At 45.7% G+C, this 12519-nt stretch overlaps 1 protein-coding gene across 2 annotated transcripts; it reads right to left on the bottom strand.

Moving 5' to 3' along the window:
* Nucleotides 1-115: 115 nt before the first annotated feature.
* Nucleotides 116-8609, bottom strand: LOC101826818 (ADP ribosylation factor like GTPase 2 binding protein). Of its 2 annotated transcripts, none has more exons than XM_005078613.4 (6): nucleotides 8369-8609; nucleotides 7671-7732; nucleotides 4339-4445; nucleotides 3263-3348; nucleotides 2420-2516; nucleotides 116-1455 (listed from the first exon to the last, which is right to left on the bottom strand). In XM_005078613.4, exons 1-6 carry the CDS (start codon nucleotides 8404-8406, stop codon nucleotides 1354-1356), a joined length of 492 nt encoding a protein of 163 aa, XP_005078670.1. In that variant the 5' UTR covers nucleotides 8407-8609; the 3' UTR covers nucleotides 116-1353. The 2 variants fall into 2 exon arrangements, with proteins under 2 accessions (XP_005078670.1, XP_005078671.1); XM_005078614.4 differs by lacking the exon at nucleotides 8369-8609 and adding an exon at nucleotides 8092-8252.
* Between the last annotated feature and the right edge of the window lie 3910 nt (nucleotides 8610-12519).

Here is a 12519-nt window from a genome sequence, read left to right as displayed (position 1 = left end):
AAGGGAGAGGTGACTTTTACAGAGCTGACCCCACGGGGGCCTTTGATCTCAAAAGACCAAAGCAACAATAACCGGATGACAATAGTTACATTGACATGGACAGTGCATGTAAAACTCTTGCCAAACATCTCAAATTTTACTCATTTTACAAAAGCACAAAGTGACACGTTGCTACAGAAAAACAGCTCTTAGCTTACATTCTGTAAAGTCAGAATAGTCACATGGAAAGTTGGTGTGGATTCTTAGTTTTACTATAAAAGTTAAAGTCAAAAGTATACATTATGAACTGAACTGTTTTCTTCTTCCTAGAGATGTGACACACATACTTTCTGGTTGGTGACAGTCCACCAAAGATGACAGATAACAAAAAAAAAGAAACCTGTACTGCCCCTCCCCCCAGGCTGAGCTGGATCAGGGAAGCATCAACTTGGCAGGAGAGACTCACAGGAACACACTGCAGAGTCCCTGCACTCCAGCAGAAAACCCAGCTCACTGGCCTACACAATGGACTGCAGACAGGCATGCACAAACACACTTAGCATGCTGTGGGACAGACAGCTGCAGCCTGTTTCTGGCCTGCAGTCTGTTTGCACTGGTACCCAAGAAGAGGGCCACTAAACTGGAAAGCAGATTTGCACTCGCAGCACTCACAACTAAAGAGCACACGGCATATAATACTTTGATCTTTTAAGTGGTTGATCATGGGAGTTCCAAGATCATACTCACTAGGTTAGCCTGAGTTTTCATCTATAAAAATAGGTTTCTTGAAACCAATGCTTAGAGACTTAGAGGGACAGTGGGACTACAGCAAGAACAGCAGATCTTGCTGTTGAAAGGATGGCTAATGTAAGATCGGGAGTTCCTTTGCACTTGTGGGTAGAGGACATCTTTCCCAGGAGATTCAGAAATCAGGACCCAGTAACTTCCCTAGATAAACACTCCCAAACAAAACCCCTTTGAGGCTGGGGACTGAAGCTGACCCGTGTAAAAACAGTTGTGGGTGTACAAGAATTCATGTAAAGCCTGCCAGATAACGGGCTCATGGTGGTGTGCTGTCCATACTGACACACTATACTACCACACTGCTGGGAAGGCCCCCAGGGGAGGTGGCCAACATGGGCCTGCTCCAGGAGTTACTCAGAAGCACCTGAGAGGTGCCTGCATTGGGACAGGAGGGATGGACACGAAGGTGACCCACTACAAGGTGTTTCTGGACAAGGGCCAGGAGGGTCAGTCATGTTTTCAGGACTCATCAATACTTGACAAGACGCATCTGTATCATTAGCCCATGTTTCTCTGAGCCGGCTGGGCTGGTGACCTCACAGTGATCACACCCACGTCTGAAGGTGGGACCTAGTGCCGCAGGTTATTCTGGGAAGCTGGTGTAGAGGATGACTTGCACAGAGAAGTCACGACCAAGCCGCTACTCAAGTCCAGTCCTCGGCCTTCCTTTTCCTACGGGAGGAAGCAGACAACTTCAAGATGCCAGGAATGGAAAGTGTTTTCCTAACTCAGGAGGCACCAGGGTTGGAGAATGGTGGGGACAGCAGGTAGGCATGTTAGCTCCCAAGGAGCACACAGGGAAGGACAAGGCAGCAGGGTATTGCCAATTTTTCTCAACTATGGTGTTAGACTCACCTGGGGGATGGGGGTGGGGATAAAGACTTTCTTGGGGGCTGGAGAGACGGCTCTGTGGTTAAAAAGCACTGGCTGCTATTCCAGAGGACCTGTGTGTGATTCCCACTATCCTAGTACATAACTGTGTATAACTCCAGCCCATGGGCACCAGGCATGCATGTAGTGCTCAGACACAAATGCAGGCAAACACATAAAAAAATAACAGTAAGTTTTAAAAGCATGACTAGCCAGGCAGTGGTAGTGCACGCCATTAATTCCAGCACTTGGGAGTCAGAGGCAGGTGGATCTCTGTGTTCCAGGTCAGCCTGGTCTACAGAGCAGGTTCCAGGTCAGCCAGGACTATACAGAGAAAGCCCCATTTCAAAAAATAAAGACTGGAGCTGGTCATAGTGCCATGCCTTTTAGTGCTAACACTCAGGAGGCTGAGGCAGGAGGATCTCTGAGTTTGAGGCCAGTTTGGCCAACATAGCAAATTCCAGGCTACTCAGCAAGACTGTCTCAATGAATACATACATAAATAAGTGAGGCAACTGCTCGTTGCTTGAAACTTTGTTTTTAAATTTAAATGAGCCTGCATAGTAAAGTGACAGAATGAGACCTGCTCTTTGTTGGAAACACTGAGCTCGTCCTGGCTCATCCCTCAAAAGCTAACAAACCCATACTAGGCACTTTCAGGGGGACAAAAGACAGCGGGCACAGGGCAGATGGCTGTCTCTGCAGTTACACCGCTTGCTTTCCGTGAGGCTCACTGACGCTAAACAGGCGAGCGCTCATAACTTACTGCTCTGTAGTACAGGAACATCTCCTTGAAAGCCAGAAAATCCGTGAATGTGAGCAGCATATCAAAGATGTCACCAGCCACTTCATCCTTATGGTGCCTGCAAAACAGAGTGTTGGCTTTGTGAGTCAGCAGGGAGACGGACTCCCTTCGAGGTGCACAAGCCAGGCATGGTGCGGCATGCCTGTCATCAGCACCTGGGTGGAGGCCAAAGGATCAGGCTTGTAGCCAGCCTTGGCTATGAGACCCTGTCTTAAAACAAACACCTTAAAATAAATAAGAATAGGGGCTGGAGAGGTGGCTCAGTGGTTAAGAGTACTTGCTGCTCTTACAGAGGACCTGGAGTTGTTCCCAGCATGCATGTGGCCAATCACAGCTGCCTATAACTCCAGTTCTAGAGGATCTAAAACCCTCTTCTGGCCTCTGTATGCTCCTGCACACACATGGGGCACACAAACTTATACAGACTCACGTACTACATACATACATACACATACATTTAAAAATGAATAAATAACTATTCAAAAATAAAAATAAAGGGCTGGAGAGATGGCTCAGTGGCTAAGAGCACTGACTGCTCTTCCAATAGGTCCTGAGTTCAATTCCCAGCACCACATGGCGGTTCACAACTCTCTATAATTCCAGTTCCAACACATAAATAATTAAATAAATAAATGAATAAAATACTGGCATTAAAAAAAATAAAAATAAATGCCTTGTGAAGATATAGAGGGTCTCCCACTCAGGACCCAGCCACCCAGAGTTCTAAGTGAGGAAAAAGAGTGGCATTTCTTCAGTTTAGGGAGGAAGATGGGAAGCACAGAAGCAGGGTCAAACGCAACTCACTGCAGTGTTGTTGTGAAAGCCGCCATGTTGAAGCCTGGGATACGCTCCAGCAGCTGCTCTTCAATGTACTTCTCTACCAGGGAAATCTGCAACCGTGGAGACAGGAATGTGTGGGCCTCTGGGAAGAAGTAAGACTTCTTTGCAAAGTTTAGATCTATCTTTGGCAGTCATCACCTGAGATTGTGTGTGTGTGTGTGTGTGTGTGCACGCGCACGCATGCGTGTCTGCCTGAATATATGATGTGAGTGCAAATGCCCGCAGAAGCCGGAAGAGGGTGCTGCATTTTCTAGAACTGGAGTTATAGATAGTTGTTAACCACTGGATGTAGGTGTTGGAATCAATCTGCAGTCCTCTGGAAGCCATCTATCCAGCCCCCCGTGTTTTTATTTTACTATTATATGACGTATGTGTGAGCGGGCACGCATGTACTGCAGTGTGCATGTGGGCATCTGCAGTCCTGTGAAAGCCATCTGTCCAGTCCCCCGTGTTACTATTATATGACGTATGTGTGAGCGGGCACGCATGTACTGCAATGTGCATGTGGGCATCAGAGCACAGCCTGTATGGAATCAGTTCTCTCCCCCCACTTCTTGCTGGCACTGTTGTTTACTTTTCACAGCACACAAATGCAAAACATCACAGCTGAAGACAAGATGACGGTAAAGGCAGATTTGTTTCAAACAAGAAGCTGCCAGCTCATCAAATACTTCATGAAGGCCCTTTTGAAAATAGCTCTAAGATCTGGCAAGAGAAAATGATCTAAGCCAAATTCCTCTCGGCAGTGCTGGCGTATATAAAAAGTAAACTAATTCCAACTAACCTTGCTAAACAACCTAAGCTGCCTCGAAATTCACTAAGTAGCTTAGGGAGGCTTATAACTTGCAGACATCCTCTTGCCTCAGCCTCCTTAGTGCTGGTTTACATGTGCCACCAAGCTTTGTAACACCTTCTGATTCTAACTCAAACTTCTTAAACTAGTGTATGCTAATATAGTCTATATAAATTATACTTAACGGATCTAAGTTCAAATGTTAAAGAAACCCCAATCTTCTGGTAGGAGACACAGATCTACTTACATATTCATTAAAAATGGGGGTATAGGTGAGTTTATTCTCTTCTGTGTCTTCAAACTCCTGGTAGTACTTGTCCATGAAGTTCCTCTGCAGTAACTGGAACTCGTCATCTGAAACAAGGGAAGTTCATCTCTGCAATGAGGTGCAGTGGTACAGCGCTGCTTTCCCAGCAGCCACACGGCAGCTCACAACTCTCTGTAACTCAGGTCCTAAGACATCTGAGGCCTTTGTCTGCCCTCCACAGACATCAGGCACACACACGGTCGACATACATACATTCAGGCAAAACACTCATAAATATAAAATAATAAACACAAAACCAATAAAAAAATTTTAGTAAGATATACCTAAAATTTAAAACTTCAACACAAAACCAATAAAAAAATTTTAGTAAGATATACCTAAAATTTAAAACTTCAACCTTTTAAAATATTCAGTTTGCTGGCTTATAAGTGTGTTCACATTGCTTTGCAATATTTGATTTTTTTTTAGCTTTTTAAGATAAGGTCTCCATAGATCTATATTCTTGAGTGGCCTGGAATTCACTACGTAGACCAGGCTGATCTTGAACTTGTAGCCATTCTCCTGACTCTGAGTGCTGGAGTCACAGGTATATACCACACCAGATAATGGGGGCACATGCCTTTAATCCCAGCACTTGGGTGGCAGAAGCAGGCAGATCTCTGAGTGTTAGGCTAGCCTGGTCTACAGAGCGAGTTCCAGGGTAACCAGGGCTACACAAACCCTGTCTGGAGAAACCAAAAACAAAAAACCCAGGTATATGCCACAGTATATCCAAACAGGATAACTTGTGAACCCCCTCACATTAATTGTTCACCAAGAAGTACCTGGTACCTCTCTTTCACACAAATTTATTGTGTATACAAAAGGTCAGCTCTCTAACTGGGAGACTTCAATGGCAAGAAGTCCTGTCCCTCCTAGTTAATGTTTTTTATTATTAAATGATTTATTTATTTATATTTATGTACATACATGCACATGCTTGACATGGTATAAGGGCGGAAGTCAGAGGAAAACCTATAGAAGGTTCTTTTCTTCTACGGCCCATACACGAGTCTTGGGAATTGAACTCAGGTTGTCAGGCTTGGCACTAAGTATTTTACCCACTGAACTATCTCTTTGGTGCTCCTTTTTTCTCTTTTTCTGGCTACACATTTATTTTGAGACAGGGTCTCACTGTGTAGCCCTGACTGGCCTGGAACTCACAAAGATCCTCTTGCCTCTGCCTCCTGAATACTGGAATTGATGGCATGTGCTAACAGTACTCATCTAGAGGCTGGGTGTTGATTTTCCTCCTACCACCTGGGTCTCACAGACTGAACTTAGACTGTTAGGCTTGAAAGCCATCTTGCTGTCCCCCTCATCCTTCTCCTATTTTATTATCATTTTAGCAGCAACAGTGAAAACCACATAGTGGGCTACAGGGTGGGGCCTGCAAAAGGCCACTGCTTGGGTTCAAACCCTACCTCAGTCATATATTTTGTGTGTTCTGTAGACCCCAATCTCCTCAACACTCTGTCTGTCACAAGGGGCTTGCTAAGTGGAATTCAGAGGGGAGTTCAGGTAGAGATTCACAACAAACACTCGAGGTCAGGGAGTAGGGAATTCTGACAATGGAACCGAATAACATTTCTACAACTAACAGGGAAACCTTTGAAAGAGACCCAGACAGGAAGAGCTCATTTCTCCATAATAGGCAGGATACCCATGGTGGGCAAAACAAGTAAAAACTCCTCAGGTCAGAGCTTCTGGAGAGACACTTGAGGTAAGGCTTGGATCCTAACAGGGTGTAAAGGTTCAAAAAGTGTTGTCGGTGGTTTTTCAGACTAACATGGGTAAAGCCACACACCCAAAAATCAGACAGCATGGTCTTTTCCTAATTACTGGAAAAATTAGTTAGCTGTCAAAATTTTGTTCAATTTAGTTTTCCCCTCCTACCTATCTGTCTTCAGCTTTGAATTTATTACTGCCTTCTGGTCACTTACTAGGACAGACAGATGCTCAGAGGGATGAGAAATAGGAACTAAGAATGCAAGGGAATAAGGAGTGTGAGTGGCCCATGCCTGCAATGAGCTAGGGAAGCAGAGGTAAGAAGATGGGTGGTAAGATCCAGGCTGGCCTGCACGTGAGACCCGAGAAACAAAACTCTGAGCACAACACCAATCAAGAAAACAGATCCGAGTTACGCACAGTGGCTCATACCTTTAATCCCAGACAGATGGATCTCTGAATTGGAGGCTAGCCTAGTCTACGAGTGAGTTTCAGAACAGCTAGGGCTACACAGAGAAACACTGCCTCAAAACAACTACAGAAACTAAACAACAGCAACAAAAAGGAAAATGAAGAGATTCAAGGAGACTTTGTTTTTACATGGACAAGTGTTGCATAGGGTTATGATTTATTTTCTGTTCTGCATGAAAATGATTCAAAATTGCTCTTACTGTATATGTTTAATAAAGTTGGTCAATATTACCTGAAGCCTTGCCAAGAGCTCTGTCCTACCCACCAGGTGACTGGTTTTCTGAATTTGTCTCCTCTGAAACCTTGAACCAATGGCCATTATTTACAAAGCACTGGATCTTATAGAGCAGAGCCAGGATTGAACTCCCCAGCTTCTTGTCTGTGGCCTGCCTGTGTTGAGATAACAGAGGTGTGCCACATAATAGGTTTTCAGGTTCTTTCTTTTTTAATTATATTTTTATTTATTTTGTTTGTGCATGGGCACATGCCTGCTACGGTCTGTGTATCCCTATCTGAAGACAACTTTTAGAAGCCAATTCTACCCTGTGGATACGGAGGATTAAACTAAGGTTGCCAAGCTTGCTGGTGAGTGCCTCTACCCACTGAAACATCTTGCCGATCCTACTTGTTTCTCAGACAACAGATCTTGGTATGGCTTGCTTATTATTATATTATATTGTGTTGTGTTGTGTTAAATTTTTGGTGTACCATGATGTTTTGTGTTTTAAAACTTTAACTCCTCAAATTTATTTCTTCGCATGCTCTTATAAGTAAAGGTTTGGGCTGTTGATGTGGTTGGGTGGCTAAAGGCACTGTTATACAAAGCCTGGTGACCTGAGTTCAACACTCAGAACCCACATAAAGCTGCATGGAGAGAATCAACTCCACAGTGTTGTCCCTGACCTCCACTTGTACATAGTGGTCTAGGAAAGCCCCCTGCCCCCAATCACACACAAAAGTGAATACATTTTAAAAATTTGTTTTTTATAAAAATTGCTTTATGTCTATCTACATAAGTATTAAAGGACTTACCTAAGGAACTAGAAGGGTCACTTAGTGGTGTAGAAACTTACCCATAATAATGTCCTCTAAACATCCAACTACAGCATCAAATTCTGCATCAGAGGCGGAGGAGCTGAAAAATACATCAGGATTAGGTGCTGGCCCAAATAGTTATTTTAGAAGTTGAATTCGTGTTTTCTGTGGGGATGGGGATTGAACCCAAGACCTTGTGCTTACAAGGTAATCACAACAACACCCGCAACATTTTTAAATGCAAATTTTCCAACGTGCATAAAAAGAATCGCAAGCTGAACCTCCCATCACTCGGTTTCAGCAGTCAAGGATTTCTTTCTGACCTAGAAATTCCAAATACTGGAAAACAACCGTGATCAAAGCCTAGGTGTGGCAGTCACAAAAGAAGCAAACAATATGGGGCGGTGAGGCTGGCACATCTTCAGACTTCCGCATTTACTGCCCGCGGGATCTACTCACCGCATCCTGGCTCTTAGGCCAGAGAGGTGTTTCTGCGGGAGTGTGACCGCCGGAGGAGCACCGGCCTAGAGGGTAACTGGATCAGGAGTGGCCTGAGACGGGCGGTGAGGCCGCCGCCTGCCCTGGGCAGCTCAAGGCCTCGAGGCTTTGCTGACCGCTAAGATTCAGGCTAGAGAGGATTGTGATGGAAGCGCTGGTAATCGGTGACACAGCCCCGCAGAGGCGGCGGGTTGGAAACGCCCGCCTGCCCGCGCCCGACCCCGCGGGCGACACTCACAAGGACAGCGCGAAGCTCTCTTCTTCTAGGGCGTCCATCGTGGGGACGCCGCAGTCACCGGCCCGGGCCCGCGGCCCTGCCGCCTCCTACCGCGCCCGCCGCCCGGCCGGGCTCCGCTCTGGCCCGCGCTGCCTCAACCGCATCAAGGGCTCGCAGGAGGCCGCGCCCGCGCCCCGCCCCGCGATCGCGCGAGGCCGGAGCAGAGGCTCCCGGCTGGGCCCTGCGCCCGCCAGCCTCTCGCGGGGACACACCCGCCACCGACTGTTGGGGCTCGCGGTTGGCCGCAGTCCCGCCTCCCGTCACCATGGTTACCCCCGCGGCTCCAGCAGCCAATCACAGTCTCAGGTTCTCGGGGCTCACGCAGAGGGCTGCAAAATGGTGGCAGAATGCGTGTCAACGCTTGCTGTTCCTGGTTTGCAGATGAAGCTGTGGGAGCCAGAGCTCCGGTTTCTTCATTTGTAATTCAGGGGTAGTAAAGATTATGTAGCTGAAAGCGCGCTTTAAGAGCGCCGGAGTCGGCCAACGCATGGCGGGGGTGGGGGTTGGTCCTGCCTCGACGAGATGAAGGGACAAACTTCCTAGGGGAGGTCCTACCCTCTCCGAGGAGCTGATGGGAGGTGGAGTGGGGGCAAGTGGAGGGAGCGGGAGGAGAGGAGGGACGGGGAACTGGGATTGGAATGTAAAAAATAAATTTTAAAAAATCTGGAAAAAAAAAAAGCGCCGGAGATGGCCAAATTGCTCGGAAGCCAGTCTCATAATTTGTCCCAGGTAATGCAGATGTCTGATTTACAGAAAGTTATTTCTTGGAAACATGGAAGATTCCACTGCATTAAGTGGACGTCTTGTAGTTTAACTTGTAATCTTCAAATCAAAAGCAAGAGCAGGACGTGGTGGCATGAGTATGTAGTCTGAGCATTTGGAAGGTGGAGGCAAGAGATTCTAGGCCTTTAAGATCTGCTTCAGCTATACAGTTTGCTGTCAGCTTAGGTTAGGTAAAACGCTCATCTCAGTAAACACAAGAAAAACAAACAAGTCGTTTCTTGGACAGTTATGCAGTACAAAAAATGTTGACAACCACTTGAAGCCAAGTAATCAGAAATTAAATAACTTTGCTCTGGGTAAAGTCCCCTCAAAAACTGTCACATGGTGAAAATGGATTTCCTGGGACTTTTTTTCATATTACCTTTTTTTTTTTTTTTGGAGACAGGATCTAAGTATGTAGCCTTGGTTGGCCAGGAACTGACTATGTAGACCAGGATGGCCTCAAACTCATAGAGAACCTCCTGCATTACCACACCCTGCTTGGAATGGATTTATCTCGATGGCTCACTATTTCTTTGGTGGTCTGATACCTTTCAGCCAAATGTGTAGTATATAACTAATTAAGGTATGAATTGAGGGTCACATGGCTAATATGAATCAGTAGACATTTTCAAATGGACATAAAATGGGTGTCTGTGATTTTTACAGCATTCAGCATTTGGAACCAAGATGATTTCAAAGACACTGGGAGATCAGTCTGGTGAAGACAGGTGTGCTTGTTGGTTTCTGTCAACTTGACCTGAGTCACCTGGGAAGAAAGGAACTACAGTTGAGCATTTTTTCTTTCTTTTTTTGGAGACAGGGCTTTTCTGTGTATCCCTGGTTGTCCTGGAACTCACTCTGTAGACCAAGCTGGCCTTGAACTCAAGAGACCCACCTGCTTCTCCCTTCTAACTGTTGGGGTTAAGGGTGTGTGCCATCACTGCCTGACTCTGAGTGTAGATTGTTAGATTATTTTCTAATGATTGATGTGGGAGAGCCCAGTCCCCTGTGGGTGGTGCCTCCTTTGGGCAGGTGTGGGCTGTATAAGGAAAGCTGAGCAAGCTATGGAGAGCAAGCCTGTAGGCAGCATTTCTTTGTCTCTATCTACCTCAATTCCCTTCTCCAGGTTCCTGCATTGCGTTCCTGTTCCAACTTCCATCAATGATGAACTATGACATGGATACGGAAGCAAAGCAAACCCTCTTCCCCCCAAATTGGTTTTGGTCGATATTTTGTCACAGCTCTGATAAGCAAACTAGAATGACAAGTATCTAAAAATTGTTCCATCAAGCTGTTGTGGGATATTTATACACTGTGTGAAGATATATTGTTATGATTGGTTTAATAAAGAGCTGAATGACCACTAGCTAGGCAGGAGATATAGGTGGGATTTGCAGAGGAGGAGGAATCTAGGTGCTCTGGAGGTGAGACACATGGAGGAAGCAGGATGGGCAGTACAGAAATAAGGTAAAAAGCCATGAGACAAAATGTAGATTAACGTAAATGGATTAGTTTAAATTCTAAAAGACAGTGGGACAAGCCTAAGCTAAGGCTGAGCTTTTTTTTTTTTTTTGGTTTTTTGAGGCAGGGTTTCTCTTTGGCTTTGGAGGCTGTCCTGGAACTCCCTCTGTAGACCAGGCTGGTCTCTAACTCACAGAGATCCACCTGCCTCTGCCTCCTGAGTGCTGGGATTAAAGGTATGCGCCACCACTGCCCGGCAAGGCTGAGCTTTCATAATAATGTCTGTGTTCTTATTTGGGAGATGGCTGGCGGGACAGAGAACGACTCCTTACAATCAAGCACTGGTCAAATAGCTCAGAGCAAATGCTGCTAAAATCCCATTGCACACTTTCTCCAATCCCACTTCCTCTGTGTTACATGAACTTGCCTGCTGTTTCATGGACTCAAGCAGGAAAGGAATGAAATTTGTCTCTATTAGTTAGCTATTGCTATTTACAATCTCTCCTCCCAAGAGAAACCGAGTGGACTAAAACATTTTACAAACAGTAATCTGTGTTTTGGGAAGGGTTTGGCAAGGACAACTAGCCTTTGATCCTTTGGTGTCATCTGATAGGGTTGCAGTGGAGTCTGGAAGCCTTTCAGAGCTCGGATGGGAGGCAACCTTGTGGCTCGTGGCTAGGAGTTGGTGTGGACTTGGGGTTGGGGGTGAGGTTGCTGAGGTTCCTTTCCACACATGCTTTCTGGAGATGTTTGGGTTTTCTCATACAACATTTGGGCTCAAGAGCAAGTATTTCTGCTGGGTATAGTGAAGCACACCATTAATCCTAGCACTTGGGAGGCAGAGGCAGCCAGATCTCTGTTTGAGGCCAGTCTGGTCTATACAGAAAGTTCTAGACCAGTCAGAAAGGACTATAACACAACAAAACACAACCCCCCCCAATATTCCAAGACACCAAGTAGAAGGGCAAAATATTCTGTGGTTTCTTGAATTCAGAGATCCCACTGCCTCTGGCTCCAAGTGCTGGGATTAAAGGAGTGCATCACTACCTCCTGGCATAAAAAACAAGCAAACCAGCCTTCCAGGCTGGAAAGAGAGCTCACGGGTTGAATACTTGATACCCCTCCATATTAGGCAGTTCTGTTAACTGCCTTTAACTCTAGCTCTAGGATTCTACATCCTCTTCTTTAAAAAAGAAAAAGCTGGGTAAGGTGGCACATGTCTTTAATTTCAGCACCAAGGAAGCAGAGGCAGGAGGATCTCTGTGAGTTCAACACCTGTCAGGGTTACATAGTGAGACTTTGTCTAAAAGAAACAAAATCCAGTTCCCCCCCTCCAAAAAAAATCCCCTTTCTCCTTTAATTAAAAAAATGACATTTTATTTGCATATATATGCATGCACATGGCAGTGCAGTGCATGAGGCCAGGACAACTTGCAGGAGTTGGTTCTCTCTTTCTATAATATGGGTATCAGGGATCAAACTCGGGCCATTAGGCTTAGTGGCAAGTGCCTTTGCCTGCTGAATGAGCATTTTGCCAGCACTTTTTCATAAAAAAAAACCCCAAAACCTCAAAAATGTATTCTATGTGTATGGATGTTTTGCTTACATATATGTCACAAGCCTGTTGACTGAGGCCAGCAGAGGGTGTTGGATCACTTGGAAGTGGAGTTACAGTTGTGAGACACCACGTGGGTGCTGGGAATCAAACCTGAGTACTCTTAAGTGCTGATCCATCTCTCCAGTCCCAGTCTTTAATTTTTTGAGATAGGATCTTACTCTGTGGTCTAGGTTGGCCTGGAACTCACAATTGAGTGGATCTTCAAACTCATGGCAAACCTCCTGTCCACAGAATGCTGGCATCATAGGGATAAGTCATGATAACCAGC

The sequence above is a fragment of the Mesocricetus auratus genome, unplaced genomic scaffold, assembly GCF_017639785.1.
Source record: "Mesocricetus auratus isolate SY011 unplaced genomic scaffold, BCM_Maur_2.0 Super-Scaffold_100714, whole genome shotgun sequence".
Classification (NCBI taxonomy): Eukaryota; Metazoa; Chordata; class Mammalia; order Rodentia; family Cricetidae; genus Mesocricetus; species Mesocricetus auratus.
Note: the sequence above shows the minus strand (reverse complement) of the source record. Positions and strands in the feature narration are given on the sequence as shown.

Excerpts from the sequence above, each read along its gene's own strand:
- LOC101826818 (XM_005078613.4), bottom strand. The coding sequence starts at position 8,406 with ATGGACGCCCTAGAAGAAGAGAGCTTCGCGCTGTCCTT. Across the intron at positions 4,446-7,670 it reads TTTAGAGGACATTATTATGG|ATGACGAGTTCCAGTTACTG; the intron begins GTAAGTTTCTAC and ends CCCTTGTTTCAG. Across the intron at positions 2,517-3,262 it reads GCTTTCACAACAACACTGCA|GCACCATAAGGATGAAGTGG; the intron begins GTGAGTTGCGTT and ends TCTGTTTTGCAG.